The 19,144-nt window shown below is 42.2% G+C and overlaps 1 protein-coding gene and 1 long non-coding RNA gene across 2 annotated transcripts; both read right to left on the minus strand.

Moving 5' to 3' along the window:
* Positions 1-1,532: 1,532 nt before the first annotated feature.
* SUMO2 (small ubiquitin like modifier 2) lies at positions 1,533-12,886 on the minus strand. Its single transcript, XM_038371575.2, has 4 exons — positions 12,642-12,886; positions 10,444-10,575; positions 5,094-5,165; positions 1,533-2,171 (listed from the first exon to the last, which is right to left on the minus strand). Exons 1-4 carry the CDS (start codon positions 12,834-12,836, stop codon positions 2,109-2,111), a joined length of 462 nt encoding a protein of 153 aa, XP_038227503.1. The 5' UTR covers positions 12,837-12,886; the 3' UTR covers positions 1,533-2,108.
* On the minus strand, positions 5,388-9,425 carry LOC122456732. The gene is made up of 2 exons (XR_006275759.1): positions 6,468-9,425; positions 5,388-6,278 (listed from the first exon to the last, which is right to left on the minus strand). It is a non-coding gene; the product is annotated as an uncharacterized LOC122456732 (long non-coding RNA).
* Positions 12,887-19,144: the final 6,258 nt, after the last annotated feature.

The following is a 19,144-nucleotide window of genomic DNA, read 5'->3' on the forward strand; positions in this document are numbered from 1 at the left end:
TCCAGATGAAAGAAACTGTAGAGATTCAGGGTGGGTTTTCAGAAATCTTGGGCTAGACAAGTCTTTCCTGGCCAGGTTGAATGGCAGAGCTTCTGAAGCTCTCTCAGAATCCCACATAGGAATCTGAAAGAGGAAACTAAGACTAAAAACAGAGTCATTGAACTATCTATTTTTTAAAAGGAATCATTTTGCTTGTGGCTCCAGCTACAGAAATATCTGTAGCAAAGAGCAATTTCATCTCTGCAGGACAGTGTAGATCAGAAGTGCAGTCCAGGACAAGTGCATGCTGAGGAAGGAAAGACTCTGCTTACTAGGACTGGGGATTCCTTAAAATTAACTGAAGTGGCCTACAACCAGAGACTAATACTCCCAATAGTTATTTGAAAAATTACCACAAAGCACAGGCACGTTCAGTAGTTTATTCTTCACAGACGTTTATGAGTCCTCTGAAGGTGGGTAACTATGTGTTACCAGGTGATCTGAGAAAACACCATTCAATCATCTAACTTTTCTAAAGCATAGAGGCCATATCATTCTACCACGCATGGAATCATTGTGAGTGAAATTATTTCATTTGCTTGGGCAGCAGGCAGAGGGATCACTCACACAATGATCAACTCTTGGGGCTATTTGTCTTCTTGCAAAAGCTGGTCATATAGGAGGAGGGCTTTACTTCCTACTTCCTTTATGCATAAAGGACCTATGACTAGCCAAAAGCCTTAGGAGATTCCTGGTGAAGAAGAACAGACTTAAACCCAAACAGGAACATTCTATACAGACAGTGAAGGGAGAAAGTAATAAGAGATCTTAGTGGTCTTTCATTAAAGTCTTGGATTACAGCTCCACCCCACTGTAGCCCTCAGATTTTGTTCTCTTCTTGATATATGACTCAGTGCTTAAATGGGGCTTGGACTCTTCCTCTTTCACCCTGTAACACAGCATAATGTTGAAGCAGGGTTTGGAACCTTCTTTACAATAACTGAATGTACCCATGGACAGAGATCAAGTTTCTGATCTATCTTCTATACTTCATGGATTCTCACCTTGATATTCCAAACATATCTCCCCTAATCCAAATTAATGTAAACTGAGCACTCTTCCTACCTCAGTTTCCCCATCTGTAAAATGGGGACTATACTTATTTGCTTACCACATAAGGTGTGTCAGCACTACAGCTGGTAGCCAACCTCCCAGCATGGGTAGACAGACTTGCACTAGCAGAGCTCAAGTTGGGTGCTTCAAAATAGCAGTGTGGATGTTGCATCTCAAGATGACCCCTTAGTCTGAGCTCTGGTAGATAGCCTGAGCCTCTGCTGGGGCTGTAACAGCCAAGCTGGTATTTTCAGGGTACTAAATCAAGCCCTGCTACTGCGAGTGTCTACCTGGTCTGAGAGGCTTGCTCCCAGCTGCAGTGTAGACATACCCATACAGGTATAGGTGTTTGAGGATTAAAATTTGTAAATTGTTGTGGAGATATAAAGAGCTACAAGTGCTAAGTATTATCACTATGCAGAAAAATAAAGAAAAACTGATTATTTTAAACAAGAAGTTTATTTAAACAACAAGACGCTTTACTTGAAGGGAAAACCATCTAGGATCAATGTTTTTTGGAGTAATTTACCCCTACTTAGACAGAGATTGCTCTACATGTAACAGCTACGTACAAAAAAGTTATAAAATCGTCCTTGGTTTTACAATGATAAAAGAAAAACATTGAAATTATCCAATCAAACAAAGTATGCAATATTTTTGTTTGTCAACAGTGAGAGCAAAATAACTTACTGGAATATAAAGATAAAAGTTGAAGGAGCATGCCACGATGGAGAAAAGGGGTATTTTCACAGAACCAGTTTTTTTTTCCCACCCCATCTCCGTTCCATGTTGATCAAAACATACCATTGGCCATTTAGTTAAAAAAAATATGCATTGTGTCTGTGCACATACACCAGTTACTTTATGTACAATAGAAGGAAGAGGGAAAAAAAGAGAAGAGAAAAAACTATACTGCAGTAGTCAGGATGTGGCTGAACCAAGTCTCATTTTTCTAATTGTGAATGTGTCATCTGTGGGAGCACAGTTCTGAAGAGGAAAGTAGCAGATTCTCTTTTTTAGTAGATTCCTCCTGTCTGCTGCTGGAACACATCAATTGTATCTTCATCCTCCATTTCCAACTGCATCAGAAAGAAAGAACTGTTTTCAACTCAGCTGATTAAATATTAGACATATGTGAAATGTTCTTAGTTTCACATCTTCACATATACCTCTAACTACAACTTAAAATCAGAACAAACTCCCAACGTAATGCATTCACCCTGCTTCATAGGAACATTAAATTTAAAGAGTGATATAAAGAACAGTGGATAACTGACTATTTAAAATAAAGTAAGATCCACGATTATAGTGATCTGCTCCTCTCCAAGAGCCTCACAAACTTTACTATTTCAGAGTAGCAGCCGTGTTAGTCTGTATTCGCAAAAAGAAAAGGAGTACTTGTGGCACCTTAGAGACTAACAAATTTATTTGAGCATAAGCTTTCGTGAGCTACAGCTCACTTCATCGGATGCATTTGGTGGAAAAAACAGAGGAGAGATTTATATACACACACACAGAGAACATGAAACAATGGGTTTATCATACACACTGTAAGGAGAGTGATCACTTAAGATAAGCCATCACCAACAGCAGGGGGGGGAAGGAGGAAAACCTTTCATGGTGACAAGCAGGTAGGCTAATTCCAGCAGTTAACAAGAATATCAGAAGAACAGTGGGGGGTGGGGTGGGAGGGAGAAATACCATGGGGAAATAGTTTTACTTTGTGTAATGACTCATCCATTCCCAGTCTCTATTCAAGCCTAAATTAATTGTATCCAGTTTGCAAATTAATTCCAATTCAGCAGTCTCTCGTTGGAGTCTGTTTTTGAAGCTTTTTTGTTGAAGGATAGCCACTCTTAGGTCTGTGATCGAGTGACCAGAGAGATTGAAGTGTTCTCCAACTGGTTTTTGAATGTTATATTTCTTGACGTCTGATTTGTGTCCATTCATTCTTTTACGTAGAGACTGTCCAGTTTGGCCAATGTACATGGCAGAGGGGCATTGCTGGCACATGATGGCATATATCACATTGGTAGATGCGCAGGTGAAGGAGCCTCTGATAGTGTGGCTGATGTGATTAGGCCCTATGATGGTATCCCCTGAATAGATATGTGGACAGAGTTGGCAACGGGCTTTGATGCAAGGATAGGTTCCTGGGTTAGTGGTTCTGTTGTGTGGTGACTCCACACAACAGACTCCAATGAGAGACTGCTGAATTGGAATTAATTTGCAAACTGGATACAATTAACTTAGGCTTGAATAGAGACTGGGAATGGATGAGTCATTACACAAAGTAAAACTATTTCCCCATGGTATTTCTCCCCCCCCACCCCACCCCCCACTGTTTCTCTGATATTCTTGTTAACTGCTGGAATTAGCCTACCTTGCTTGTCATCATGAAAGGTTTTCCTCCCCCCCCCCCCCGCCTTGCTGCTGGTGATGGCTTATCTTAAGTGATCACTCTCCGTACAGTGTGTATGATAAACCCATTGTTTCATGTTCTCTGTGTGTGTATATAAATCTCTCCTCTGTTTTTTCCACCAAATGCAGCTGATGAAGTGAGCTGTAGCTCACGAAAGCTTATGCTCTAATAAATTTGTTAGTCTCTAAGGTGCCACAAGTACTCCTTTTCTTTAGACATTACTATGTTATGTTTTAATCTTCTTGCCTGCTCCATCAGAACACTTCATCCCCGTCACTTCCCTTAGAACACCACCTCCGTCCCATTCAGTGGTTGTTCAAACGCACAGCATCTAAGTGGCTTAAGCTACAGTACTAGAAGCAAATTATTATGGCCAAAGTCCCTACATCCAATAAGTAACCAAAAAAAAAGAAAAAAAAAAGAAAAAAAAAAGGGATACCAGTTACTAAGTACGAAGAATTTGATGATAGAGACTGTTTCTAGACATTTTATATGGTAAAGTAATAAAAAATACCAGAGTACTAAACTGCAGGCCATATTACTATAGCAGTCTTTTCTATAATATAAGTCTCGCAACTGGCACTCTGGGGCCCTTACAGGTATGTTTACACTGCAAAAAAAGGCCCGTGGCAACAAGTCTAAGAGATCAGGTCTACAGTACATCAGAGCCGCTGCAGCACTTCTAGTGTAATTCTAAGGGCCAGATTCCGCATCTATCGGAAGTCCACAGGGTTTGCGGTTTTCAATAAACTGATTTAGCTTTAACATAGCATGCATAGAGAGGAGTACAAATTGCATACGATTTTAATTCTCAGCATTTCAGGCTCAATCAAAAGTTTAAATTTAAATAGCTAGAGTGGCAAAAGTCTGGAGACAACCACACTATGACAACACTGGCAAAATTGTGAAGTCCCTTATTTATCATGAAACGGCATGCTGAAAGCGTGAACTTCAAAACAGTATGCAATTTAGGGGCAACTGCTTGTATGCAACTGTAGAGAACACTCCAGAAAGACATTCTTGGGCATTCCCATCCATACTGCCACAGTGAACCTACATTACTGGACTGATTCTTGTCTTTAACTTGCATACTTCAACCAGCCCAACATTTGGTAACTTTACATTACGAGATACTAACAAACTAGAGATACTGGACAATAATTTTCACATTACAGCGTACAGTTCTACAATACAGAACCATCACCTGCCAGGCCTGTCAATATGTTAACAAACACTAAAATTATTATTTGAAGGAGAACACCAATACTTACCTGCCAGGACTATTAACCCACCACAATCATTGAACCCATAAAGTAATATCCTTACAGGGCTTAGCATCAGTAGAAGCTGTAAATCAACTTATCTGGCACTGTGGTGGTATACATTTAATATTCTAGATTCAGAATACAGTGTTATTCTATTCCCAACAGTTCAGAACTAGTTACTTGAAAAGTCTGAAGTTATACCAATGGTCAAGTTCTGTTACTTAAGCATCAAGAGTTACATGGTTGTTTCTCTTTAGCAGTAGTGTTATACACAACTATTAATTCTTGTACAAACTTTTAAGTATAATTTTTACCTGTGCAGGTGTATCTGTTTCATTGATTGGCTGCCCATCAAACCGGAATCTGATTTGCCTCATTGACAAACCCTGGCGCAAAGAGAATAAGTGACATGTTAAAACACTGTTCAGTCTTCACTCTGACTTGTAACTGGAGCTATGTTTTGATTAGGACCTGTTTTGAGTAACAAATTGCAACGTGTTTAGTTTCTGAAAGATGCATCATTGTCCCTACTAACTGGACATTAAAGTGGACTAGAAATCCCAAATCAAGTCCTGAAGGCCAGAAGCCACTGAAATAATCCCCCCCCCCAAGAATTTTAAATAATTCAGTTGGAGGAAAGTTATAAGTAGCACTTTGGGTGGTAAGTGTCACAAGGGGAATAATATCCCTGCTCAAATGTTCAGCACAGCTCAATTTCACTTTCTCTAAAAGCAGCAATATTCTATGAACGCTTTCCTTCTCTTCATGGAAAGCCCACATCAATTTGTTAGTCTGAAGTGACTCAAGAAGTAGCTGATTAATCCTGAATGGTTACTTTTGGAATTAATTTAAACTTCCAGCATCTAATGCTGATAGCAAGTCTAACTTCCTTATTGAATTTTAAAGACTCATGAGATGAAATTACAGAACCGTGATTATTTAGAACACACACAAGATGAGAAACCAGCAGAATGAACCATTTCAGAGAGCAAATGAAGTTAGGTTTTAAGGGAGTCATATACCTTCAGAGGGAGACTACCCAGGTAAGATAATAGAAATTTCTTAATTAAAATTATCACTCTCACTAAAATCATTTGGTGACCCTTTCCATCCCCCAAAGTACTGTTTCTCATTCTCACATGGGCCGATAGACTGAAAACAAACTAGCTAAATAGTAATCAGAACTCTGCACTTTGTTTTCAAAGAGCATTACAAACTAAACTTCACAGCACCCTTCTTCAGCTGGTCTATCCTCATTCTACACATAGGGAAAGATTAAGGGTTGGTCTTCATTTAAAACTTATAGCAGCATGACTATTTCAGTCAGGGTGTGAAAAAAAAAAAACAACACCACACCTCTGAGCAACATAGCTATGCTGACAAAACCCTTTGTGAAGATGCAACTATGCCAAGAGAAGAGGGCTTCTGTTGGTATAGCTAACACTGTTTAGGGAAGTGGTGTTCCTACAATAGCCTAAAACTCCTTCTGTCAGTGTCCACTATGTCTATGTAAAAAGAAAAGGAGTACTTGTGGCACCTTAGAGACTAACAAATTTATTAGAGCATAAGCTTTCGTGAGCTGTAGCTCACGAAAGCTTATGCTCTAATAAATTTGTTAGTCTCTAAGGTGCCACAAGTACTCCTTTTCTTTTTGCGAATACAGACTAACACGGCTGCTACTCTGAAACCTATGTCTATGTAGGCAGACATAGCCCAAGTGAGTCAGGAAAGGATACAGTCAATGGCAGAGCTCTGTTGTCTCAGCCTCCCAGTTCTGTCCTCCATCTAATATATACTGTCTAGTTTTCCTGTAGGAGTCCTAGGCGTTCAGCAAGATTATTTGTTTTTCAAGTGAGGTTAATGTGGTGGAAGGTGCTGGACGGACAACCCTGATGAGTTAAGTCCTCAGTTAGCCATGGAACAGATATAGGAGAGGAAACAGAAATGTTTGATTAATTACTTGTTATGGGGGGATTGTGTTGCTAGGAAAAATGTTTTAGCAAGAATATTCAGATTAGCAACATTTTACCAATTTATAGTTCATAATGAAGGAATCTCCCCACTAGGGCAACATCTCACCTTGAAGGACTGAAATAAGTCTTCAGATTCTGGTATTGTTCATCCATAAGATCATCTGAGTTTAAGATATAAGCCTGTGGCTGACCAAACAGCAAAGTGGCTCCAGAACCCTCTGCTGCACAAAGGAATTTGGTTCAAGCTCCAGTGTCAAAGGACAGAGTGCTGTATATAGGCAGCTAACTCACCCCTTGGGACGAAGCAACTGATGTTGCCAGCCTCTTCAGGAAACTAAGTCTAGTTACTAAAATAGAGTATTTGAAAGGAAGGACTAACAAGAGATAGAAACTGGAGGCTCCACTCAAGAGAAAAAGAACATACTACTTTCTCTGATGTTGTGGATCTTGTATGTTGCATTCTGAAAATGTTAAGTTATTTTGTAGTGGTTCCTGGCAATTTTGTATGGGTCCCAAGTGAGAATTAACAGAAAAATATGCATTTGAGAACTCCAATCTCACAAAGAGATGGATTTTTCCGCATTTCAATATATTGGAATAATTTCCAGTAATACATTCTTCCCAGAAACAATAATCCTCAATAGCCTTGATCTTCTGAACCTATATCTGAAGACCATTATATACACTTCATTACTTCTACTCTTTAAAGGTATCTAGTCCTCTGCATTGACTAGTTTTTGCGTCTCCTCAATATGCATGAGGTTTTTTGCTTCAACTTTACGTTTCTTAGCCAAAATTTTCAAGCTTGGGAGTCTACAGATAGGTACATAAGTTCTGGTTTTAGAAGTGCAAAGCATTCACAGTCCTCAATGACTTCAGATGGAAGTTGTGGGATCTATGAAAGCACCTATGAAAAATCTGCCCACCTGTTTAGATGCTTAAATATTTAAATGGGTATTTGTCTTTAGGCCTTCAAGTTTGAAAGTCATTAACCTTGACTTGTGAACCCTTTAAAATAGTTGCTTACCTCATTTCCTATTTTAACAGTATTTTGGATGTTACTTTATTCAAAATCTGGTTTCTGCTCATTGCAAAAATTGCTTAAATCCTAGTACTCATCCTGCCTCAGAGTGAGGGATGGGCTAGATGACCTCTTAAGGTTCCTTCCAGCCCTACATTTCTAAGATTCTGATGGATTTTTTTCTATGGGAAAGCCAGAGTTTCTTGCATGAATTTTAATTAAAGAAATATGAACTCAGCAAGCGTTTCATACTGACTAATTTGGATATGAATGATACTTTCCACACATAATTAATATCACCTTTCATCCAGAATTCTCAACACATTTTACAACAGTTTGATACATCTCACAACACACCATGAAGGAGGCGATATCCATATTTTACAATGGGGAAAACTAAGATAAAATGAGCCATTAGCAGGGCTAGAAAAAGAGAGACTCAGACTCAACCATTCACTAATTTATCCTCATAACACTTAGTGGGGTAAGGAAGGTGTATGGACAGCATTCCTTCCCTTACATACTGGGACAGAAAAGGAGAACTTGTAGCACCTTAGAGACTAACAAATTTATTTGAGCGTAAGCTTTCGTGAGCTACAGCTCACTTCATCGGATGCTGTAACTCACAAACGCTTTTCTTTTTGTGGATACAGACTAACACGGCTGCTACTCTGAATACTGGGACACGTTGCTTATAGTTCAGTAGTATTCCTAAGTGAAAGTACGCACCATTCAAAATGATCTCTGATTCTGTCAAGTGCAGTTGTCACTCAAACCAAATCCACTCTCACCATTAAGCAAGTCTGCTGAACTCCTCCTGCATAATACCTAGGTTTCCTGAGGCTCCCAAGATTAGCTCAAATCCAGACATGGAGAAAAGTACATTATAAGCACCTTTGATCATATGTTATACATTGAAATTATACAACTAAAGCAGAATAACTTAAATGAGACAATAGCTTTCATTTGATCTTATTGTATAAATCCCTTGAAATAATCCCATCTCAGCATGAGAAAGACAGAATTGCTAGATTTAGGCCTGGCCTACATAGTGCTTGTATCAATGTATCTATTTTGAGCAGGAATCTGATTTTTACTGAAATATACCGGCACAACACGCAATGTACATAGAGTTATAGAGATATAAAGGTGTTTTAACAATACCAGTATTGTTAAAGCTTGTGTGTACAGATTAAGTTAATGTGGAAAACAAGCCTTTTAGAGAAGGGGACTTTTACAAAATATATCCATGAGACACTTCTGGACCAAGTGTCACAGACAACTTTTTCCACAACTATGGCAAAAAAATAGGTGTCAGTAAATTTCCTAAAATAAGATGATATTTCAAGCTCTGAGTATTCAACTCATCAAAAAAACAGCTTCTCTGCCGTCATTCTTATTTCTGCAACCGTTTGAAAACTGCTTTCTTCCAATATCTATTTGCAACTTATACGAAGGCTCAGTTGTTTGTATGATAACAGAAGACTTGTTTACTCAGATGAGTTACTTAAACCACTAGACAACTAATCCACTAGAGCAGAGGTTCTCAAACAGTGGTCCGCAAGCTCCATTCAGATGATCCGCAGATAGTTCCCTCTAAGGTGTGTGCCGGGCGGCTGAACATGAGAGAATGAAGGGCACCCACCTAATTAGTGGAGCCATGCAGGCATGGCTCCACTAATTAGGTACCTGGACCCTGGAGAAGATGCACATGTAAGGTGAGGTGGTGGCCTTGGGGGGAATAGTGGGTAGGCGGGGGAGAGGAGAAGTGGGAGGAGAAGATGGGGTGGGGGGAATTTGGGATGTGCAGGGCTGTGGCAGCCAGAGAAAGAGGCGACTTTCCCCAGCTCCGGCGCCAGGGAGAGACGCCTCCTCTTTCCCAGCCCTAGCTCAGGGGCTGCCGCAGCGGGGGAGAGAGCACATTCATCGCATTAGAAAGGTAAGACTACTAATATTAAAGTATGAGTTGTGTGCTTTTATTTGTAGAACAAAAAACGTTGATTATTATTAAGGTTTTTTTTATATAGTGCTTTTATCCAAAGCGCTTTACAATAGTTAGCTAACAGTACAAACAACATTTGGAAAGATCATTAAATAGTCCTCTGAGACCCTCATCAATTTTCAAGTGGTCCGTGAAAAAAAAAGTTTGAGAACCACTGCACTAGAGAAAATGAAACTGATCATGAAGTCCACCTGTTCTTTCCCAGCCCACCCCCACACACTTGTACATTTCAAAGAAATCTATGACCAGCTATTGGCACTTTCTATCTCAGTACAGTAAAACTAAGGCCATAAATCAGAAGTCTGAGATAAGACCAAGAACAAACAAACAACTGTTATAGAAATACCATTATTACTGTTCAACTGCCTAGCCACACTTCCCTCTACCACACCCTCTCTATGTTTTGGAAGATAGTAACATTAAAGCTGCCTTCCAACAGGAGGGGGCTGTAAAGGAGATACAAAGATAATTTAACTTTATCCATTTCTTGAAAACTTTCTTCCAGTCTATTTAGCAACAGACCCTTGAAGCAGTACTTATTCGGCAATGTGATATGTTTTGTTAAATATGCAATACTGTGTTAAGACATTTACTGTCCTCATCCACCTTAATGAAGATGACCCCTCTTATGGACATTACTTCCTTTAATATTCACACAAGCACCTCACCTGTCGTTCACAATAAGCTTTCATTAGTTTACTAAGTGGCGTGTGCCTCTTAATCTTAAACTGCACCACAGACCCATCTTGCCCTGCCACCTTCAGATTAATGTGGTCATTGTTTTCAGTCTTCACTCCTTCCTGTTGAGGAGAAAAGAAAGAAAGGAGAGGTATAATTTAAAAAAGTATGAAATAAGTTAACATTTTACCATGTGGTAACAGGTCATTACAGAGGAGCAAAAGTACTCTCCAAGCTTCACTCTTTGAATTATGAAATAATGTTAGCATCTTTCAGTTTTCCTAATGTGAAACTCTTCCTAATTTGGAAAAGCAAAAACCCAACAGTATTGAAATTAACAAATTCTGTCAAGGTGTACTGAAATTCATTAGTACAAACAATGGTGATGGAAGATAAACTTGAAAGGAAGACAAGACACATACTAGCTGTTTAACTGCAAAAATTCTTCAAAGCTAAAGAAATAAGAATATTGTTGTCATGTGCTCATATACAACAGTACATTTTATCCTTTTAAAGAAAACTAAATTTACATTTAGGATTATAATCTCAAATATCCTATACAATCTTTCTTACTGTATTTCAACTAAACCAGTGAAGCTATTTCTGCCATTTACAGATTACAGGAAAGTTTAAATTTAACTTCAATACCACAGCTCTCAGAAGGAAACAAGTTCAGACCTTGCATCTTGTAAGACTTTCATGAGAGTCCTTTAAAGTGATTAAGTCCTGAAACTAGCAGCTCTATTCTTTTTTAAACAAGTAGAAACAAACAATTTAAGCCTTCCACTTCAGTAAAAACATATTACACGCAAATAATGCAAAAACTACTTTAGGGTTTTTATTTTCATACATTGATAGATTCTAAAGGCCTGAGGGGTCCATTGTGATCTAGTTTAGCCTCCACAAGCCATAGAATTTCTCCAAAATAATTCCTAGAGTTTATCTTTAAGAAAATAAATACCCAATCTCGATTTAAAAATTGTCAATGATAGAGACTCCACCATGACCCTTGGTAATTTGTTCCAATGGTTAATTACTCTCACCATTAAAAATTTATGCCTCATTTACAAATAATTTGGGGGCGGGATGGGGGAGGGCACTCTCTAATGCTGAAGATAAAAAACTACCCAGTGCAATAACACAACAGGAGTCAGTTCAAACTAAGATCTGTCCTTCGGATATAGACAGCTCTTTGAGGCCTTTGCGTTTAATAAAAAGGCGATACCAGAGACACTGAGCACAGGGGGCTGCGTTCCAGCTTCACCCCATGCCACCCTATTGGGCCAAGTCCTCCCAATTCCAGCCTCGCATAAGATTTCAGAACAAACAAGGTATAAACAGGGGCCAGGTCTGCGTGTGACAGATTCTCCAGCAAAAGGGGTGGGTAGAGATAACCACAGCCTGCTGCCTAGGGAGAGTCACAGTCAGAGCTCTGGAGGGGAGGGAGGATGGGTCCTTTAAATGGGAGAGGCTTTTGGCGCCTTCAAACTCCATTTAAAATGAAAACGCAGGAGCAGGGACTCACAGGCTGCTCCATGCTGCTCTCATCCCCCCTGCCAGGCCGCTCAGAGCCTCATGAGACCCGCCCAGGGCAAGGGGCGCTGGGCAGCAGAAGGCACAGAAGAGCGGGGCGGGGGAAGGGGGGTGTTGATCAGCCTCCCCAGGCCCAGAAGACCTGGGACCGCTGCGCTATTTCAGGGTCCCTCCACTCCAGGGGCGGCCTGGGCAGCGCCAGGGCTGGGCTGAGCTGCCCCGCTCTCAGAAGGGGAGGGCTGGGAACTGCCTCAGCTCAGGGTAGGTGCGGGAGCCTGCAGCCCGCCTCCCTCTGCAGAGCAAGGCCCAGGCCCACATGGGCGGGGGATCCAGCCCCTCGGGGAGGCGGGGGCCGCAGCCGCGCTTGGGCCTGCCTCCCTGGGGCAGGGGAGGAAGCACAGCCCCGGTTCGGCCCGCTGCGGCCCCCAGGGATCCCCCTGGCACGGAGCCAGGTCCTCCACCAGGGGAGGCAGCGGGGCCGGGGCGGGCGGCCCTGCCGGGGCCGGAGAGCGGAGCATGGAGGCGGCCAGGCCTGGTGCGGAGGGGGGAGGAAAATGGCGCGCAGAGCCGGCGCGGCAGAGTCAGGGCTGCTCCCCCGCCAGGCCGGGGCTGGGCCTGGCCTCTCCTTGCCCCCGGCCGGGGGTTTCTCCCTCACCTTGGGCTTTTCGTCGGCCATGGCAAGTCGGTAGGGTCCGGGCTGCTCCGAGCGCTTCACAAAGGGGGGAGAAAGACCGAGCGAGGCGGAGAGAGAGAGAGAGGGGGAGGCTGGGGTGAGCGCGCACGCACTGCCGCGGGGCCGCGCCTTACCTTGCGTGCGCGCGCCCGCGCCGCCCCCCAGCCCGGGCCCCATTGGGTCCGGCCGCCGGGAGCGCGCTGATCCGTTACATAACACGGCTGAGAGAAGGAGCGTGCGCGCGCACGGGCATCTCCCAGCCCTGCGTGCGCGCCCCCCGCCCGGCCGGGCGCAATGGGCTGTGCCGTGCCCGTGCGGAGTGTATTGTCCTCTCAAAATGGCCGCCGGTCTGCGGCTACGGCCTCCATTTGCCCCACCACACACCCCTCTACCCTCCCATAGCAGCCTTCCTCAGCCTTGGGCACTGTGCATGTCTGGCCCTAGGTGGGGCCCCTGAACTCCCCTAGATACACGCCAAGGGCCAGTCCCTCCTGGGCCACACACCTGACTCAAGTCACTCCAAGGTTCACCACGCTCCCCCCATATACGTCCCCTTCTGGGCCCCCACATGCCCCTGCTTCACATGTATCCCCAGCTGGTGTCCTAGCCACAATTGTACTGGGGCCCTCAGACACTGCCACATTCCCCATGCCCCCTTATTCAGCCCCCTTTGCACAGCAGCTGGTAGGCTCTCAATTCCCCTCTCCCCCCTTTGCTACACAGTCCTCTGTATGCCCCCTTATAAATCCACCCTTGGACTACTACGCCCCTCTGGTACACCTGCATCTCCATACATAGGAAGGTGCAGGTGAGGGTGTACATACCTATATGCCACCCATACCCACATCCACAACACCACACGGTCCCTGGCCTTTAGAGATATCGCCTCCCATCATTGCTACCCCCAGCCACCCCCTTGTGCCTCTGCCATATAACTCTCACTTAGGCCTTGTCTACACTAAAACACTACAGCTGTACCAGCTGAAATCCTCCTCCCCAAGAGCCATTAGCACTCAACAGAAGATTTTTTTCCATTGAAGGGGTGCTGGCTACAGCCAGGGTTAGGGTGGCATAGATACATTTTTCAAGAGGGTGTGGATTTTTCACACGCCTGAGAGACATAGCTATATTGCTGTAAAATACGAATGTAGACCAGGCCTTGTACACCACTTTGTGGTTGTAACGCTATCATCCTTCCCATTTACTCCTATGCTATTTCCTCACACCCACACAGTATTACCAGGTAGGGTAGCAAAGTCCCTATATAGTATCGTTACATGGATCCTCTTCAAACCTTCTTGTCCAGTGGTTCACAAATTTTTTTTTCCCCGCAGACCTCTTGAAAAGTCACTGAGGGTCTCCACAGACCACTAAATGATTTTTCCAAATGTTTGTACCATTAGCTAACTATTGTAAAGCAGTGTGGATAAAAGCACTATATAAAAAAACCCATACTTATTTTTTTGTTCTACAAATAAAAGCACACAACTCATATTTTAATATCAGTGGACTTACCTTTCTAACGTGATGGATGTGCCTTCTCCCCACTGCCACGGCAGCCCCCGAGCTAGGGCTGGGAAGGTGGGGTGTCTCTCCTGCCACAGCGGTCACAGAGCTGAGGCTGGGAAGAAGGGTTGTCTCTCCCTCGCAGCTGCAGCTCTAGAGCTGGGGAAAGTTGCCTCTTTCTCTGGCTGCCACAGTCCTGCACATCCCAAATTCCCCCCCCTTCTCACCCCACCGCCCCCTCCTATTCTCCACAAGGTCACCACCTCACCTTATATATGGATCTTCTCCAAGGTCCAGGCACCTAATTACTGGAGCCACGCCTGCATGCCTCCGCTAATTAGGTGGGTGGCCCTTCATCTCCTGTGCAGCCGCCCAGATGCACCTTAGAGGGAACTATCCATGGACCACCTGAATGGAGCTTGCAGACCACTGGTCGTCTGCTGACCATGTTTGAGAACCTCTCTTCTAGTCTCACTCTTTCTCATTGCTAGTGGAGGGTCCAGTACATTATATAAAGTGTTTATAAGGGGCTAGTTCAATTGTGAAGAACAGAACTCTCCCACCTGAAGGAATTCTGTGCTGGCTTTCCTCTCAAGAAATCGTAGGCATAAATCAAATCTGGTGAGATTAAGTCTTTCTAATTTAGTATCTTCTGCTGAAATCATGGAGCCGGTCCTGCATGTACATCGAAGGCAGAATCTGACTCCATTTCAAAGTTTATTTTTCAGATCCTTGAACTGGGTAAGAATGTGATACTTAGAAAAATCACTTGATAATAAATATACTGGGACTAACTCAGAGCATTCTATTGTGAATCCCATTGATTATTTGACCCTTTCAAGTCATTGCTGCCATGTTTAAAAATGTCCAGGGATAATCAGGTGTTTCAAATCCAACTACACATCAGGAAACCAATGTCGTCTCAGTATATTTTGCTGGATCCAAAAGACTCTCAGTGACCGTTGTCACACATGCCATCTGGAAATTCATCCAAGAATTTATCAAGATGATGGGAGACACCCATGGAATTGATGTTAGCACTTGTGAGACCTTCAGCTGATATCCAACAGCCTGAGACTAGGTTCCATCAAAGCTGTTCTTGAGTCTTTACAGTTTAGGTCTTGCTAATGGATCTGTTTTCATCATATCCAGCTGTTTTCAAGACATACTTGGGCTATGAAGCAAAAAAACAAAACAAAAAACAAAATGTGTACATTTTTAATACATAAAGTTTGTGAGAGGTGCATTTTAGGAGCAGATACATGACAAAAATTGCACAGATGAAAACATTAAAAGTTGTGCAATGTCAAATAAGAGAACTTCGATTCACCAGCAGAACAACCTTCCTTTCAGATTTCCCCAGTATTGTTTCACCATGGATGCTGCTCCCCTTTTGTATTGTCTTTTGCCATGGATTTTTCTTCTCTATTAGTAGTCCGCTTCTCAAAGCCCATCTAACTTAGTCTTACACAAGGTTGGCTGGAAACTGAATTCTCACACCCACTTGTAGGGATTGTCTAGAAATTAAATCTTCACACTAAGCTGGGTCCAAGAGTTTGAGGTAATCACAGGATATCAGACCTACAAGAGGGACTTGGCCTATTGAGTCACATACTCTGTGAATTGACTGACCACTACCTGCATCCAGTCCAGGGAACATAAATTTGCTTTGTGGAGCCGCATTATAGCCTGGCCTCCCATGTATTGTAACATTTCCACTCTATCACAGCACTGATAGTTGGAATCTAATGTCAGATACCATGCAACCTTCTGGTCTCAACATTACTCCTTTTCATGTTCAAGGGGCCCAATATGGTGCCTTTATAACATGGCTTGGATACAAACACAGGAAAGACCAAACTGTATTTGAACACTACCAATGTACTATTCATGCTGTATCCTGCTATGGAACACTGCATTCAGTTCTGGGCAACACATTCCATCAGAAAGATACTGGCTAACTGGAAAGAGTCAGAGGTTGAATTGGGAAGGGAGTGGAAGTGAGACACGCTTCCAAGCTGTATCTGCTTGAGGCACAGCAACACTCCACTCACAGTAGATTGGGCAGATCTTCCTACAATAACTGTTCTCTCTTATGTGTTATGATCAGAAGTTACAGTTATCTTTTTTGTTCCATGTTTGTATAGCAACAAGCACAATAGGATCCTGGTCCATGACTGGGGCTCTTGGGGGGATGTCTACAATACAAAAACAAAATAATCCTTATGCTTCAGTCTATACTCTATTGAGACAAGAGGGAGTTCATATCAACTATTGTTCCAGGTTTTCTGTCAAATAGTTAACATTTTGAAGATTAACTTAGTAATCAAGCACACCAGACTTGTAGGGTTTTTTTGTTTATTTTTATTAAACAAAAGATTAGATTCTGGAACACAAGATGACCAGGTCCACAAAAGGTACAGTTTGCAAAGATGCTACAAGCTGATGCAATTCAACTGCCAGAGACAGTTGAGTTTCAGGATGCCAAAAGGGTTAACATGCAAGGAATAATTTAGAGATAAAAGGGAAGGCATAATAAGAGTCCACAAATTCTCAAAGGTACCAACACTAAGGAGGGAATGAAATTCTTTAGTGATGTACAAAAGTGTATCTACCATAGAACCTCTATGAACAGAAATTCCATGCTTGAATAAAAAAAAAAAAAAAAGAGAGAGAGAGTAGAGCAGTATGAGAATACTACCAACAACCTGACCAGGATGGTGATGTGACTGTGAAATATGCAGAAAAATTAGAGAGGCTACAAAAACAGAAAACCCAGTAACAGGAGATTTCAACTATCCCTATATTGACTAGGTACACATTACCTCAGGACCGGATGCAGAGATAAAATTGAAAAACGTGACTATATTAATGACTGCTTCTTGATAGAGCTAGTCCTGGAACCCACAAAGGGAAAGGCAATTCTTGATTTGTCCCAAATGGAGAATAGGATCTGATCCAAGAAGTGAATATAGCTGAACCACTCAGTGATAGCAACCATAATACAATTAAATTTAACATTCTTGTAGAGGGGGAAATACCAAAGAAACCCACCACAGTAGACTTTTACTTCAAAAAGGGAAACTACACAAAAATGACGAAGCTAGTTAAATAGAAATTAAAAGGAACAGTCACGAGAGTGAAATGCCTACAAGACACATGGAAACTATTTAAAAACACCCCAATAAAAGCTCAGACTAAAGGTATAATCTAGATTACAGGTAAATCTAGGTTTCAGAACCCAGGATGAGTTTGCATTGTTGGTAGTTATTAAAAACTAATATGTACCTGTAAATTAATCAAATTTGACCTAGAAATCAGAGACACTAAGTGAGTCTCCTCACAATGGTATTTTTATAGGGTCACATTTCAGATGGAACCATACTTTAATGCTTCATGTGATTAGCCAAAGTGCAGCCATATTAACTTTTTAATAAGGAAATTTGAAACACTAAATAGAGACCTCTTCACAACCAGATCTCAGGATCTCTACGTCATCCTGAGTTTCCCCTGAGCTCTCAGCTGCTTTGGACGCAGTCTACCTTGCCTCCCTCCTCCAAATCTTCTCTTCCTACCTTTCTGGTTGTACCTTCAGTGACCCCTCTTACCACCCTGCTCCTAACTCCTTCCTACTCTCCATTTGAACACCATAGTTTTCATGGTCCCTTCTCTTTACACTCCTTGGGTGACCTCTTCTACCCATACAGCTCCAATTATGTTGATGACTTGAAATTCTGTCTTTCCATTTCTGACCTGACTCCCTCAATTCAATCCACACCTCAGTCTCTCTGATAGCTCTTCCTGGGTATTTCATGTCAACTTAAATCCATCCCGGTTAAAAGTGAACTAATTTTTTAATCAATACCTGTCACTATGAAAACACAAAATGAGGAATACTTGTCACCTTATAGACAAACAATTTTATTTAGCATAAGCTTTCGTGGGCTAAAACCCACTTCATCAGATGCATGGAGTGGAAAATACAGTAGGAAGATATATGCTAAATAAAATTGTTCATCTATAAGGTGCCACAAGTACTCCTCGTTGTTTTTGCCGATACAGACTAACACGGCTACCACTCTGAAACCTATGAAAACACAACCAACTTCCTTGTTACTCAGACCAGTAACTTTGGAGAGAGCAGCAGGAGAGATGCATTTTTATCTCCTTTGCTATCCCTTGACCCATACATCCATGCTGTGCCTAAATATGGCTGCTTCTTCCATAACATTTCTAATATCCTTTCTGTCCACACAGCTAAGACTCTTGTTCAGGCCCCCATCTCCAAACTTGATTCCTCCTTTCCGACCTCCCCAAAACCAACATCACCCCATTTCTCTCCGTACAAAACACAGTTGCTAAGATCATTTTCCTTACCATGGGACCTCCCCACCCACTCCCATTCCACTGCATAAGGTCAAGCTTCTTGTTCTCATCAAAACTATTCACATCTTTGCCTCTCCCTACTTATCTGCCCTTCTCTTCTGGCAATGCTGCCTTCACCTGCTCCCTGTTTGTTTCTCCTACAAACAATTTTTGCACTTTCTTCTATACCATCCCCTAACTATGAAAGAACTTGCCTGAACTGTGATGCCAGTGGTACTTGTTCCGGTGTAGCGGCTGAATCCTGCTCTTGAAAGTTAACATTTAAAGAATGATTCAAAGTTGATACCACAAATCATTAGAAACATTACATGGTCATATTCTCTTTGGGTTTCTTGGTTAGTGCTTGTGGATGACAAACAATTTTTAAAAACCAAGGACATTCACAGACAAAAAATAATGTTAACAGAGTTTAACTTGAGAGAACATAGTAGTAGTTTAAGGATAAAATATACGAGAGGGATGTGCTATAATTGTCCCAAAATCAAGCGTTATGAACTCAGGAAATCAATCTAGAGCTCGGGCTGCCAATGAGCTAGGAGCCAGGCAAGCTGCTGAGGGGTCAAGAAGTCCAGGCTCCTTTGAAGCCGCACCAG

This window comes from Dermochelys coriacea, chromosome 14 (genome assembly GCF_009764565.3).
Source record: "Dermochelys coriacea isolate rDerCor1 chromosome 14, rDerCor1.pri.v4, whole genome shotgun sequence".
Lineage (NCBI taxonomy): Eukaryota > Metazoa > Chordata > Testudines > Dermochelyidae > Dermochelys > Dermochelys coriacea.

Bases quoted from the DNA above. Each gene is read 5' to 3' on its own strand.
- SUMO2 (XM_038371575.2), bottom strand. From the start codon at position 12,836: ATGGGGCCCGGGCTGGGGGGCGGCGCGGGCGCGCGCACGCAAGGTAAG. The intron at 10,576-12,641 runs GTGAGGGAGAAA...TCTCCTCAACAG, and splicing joins TGGCCGACGAAAAGCCCAAG to GAAGGAGTGAAGACTGAAAA. The intron at 5,166-10,443 runs GTGAGGTGCTTG...TCTTTGCGCCAG, and splicing joins AAGCTTATTGTGAACGACAG to GGTTTGTCAATGAGGCAAAT.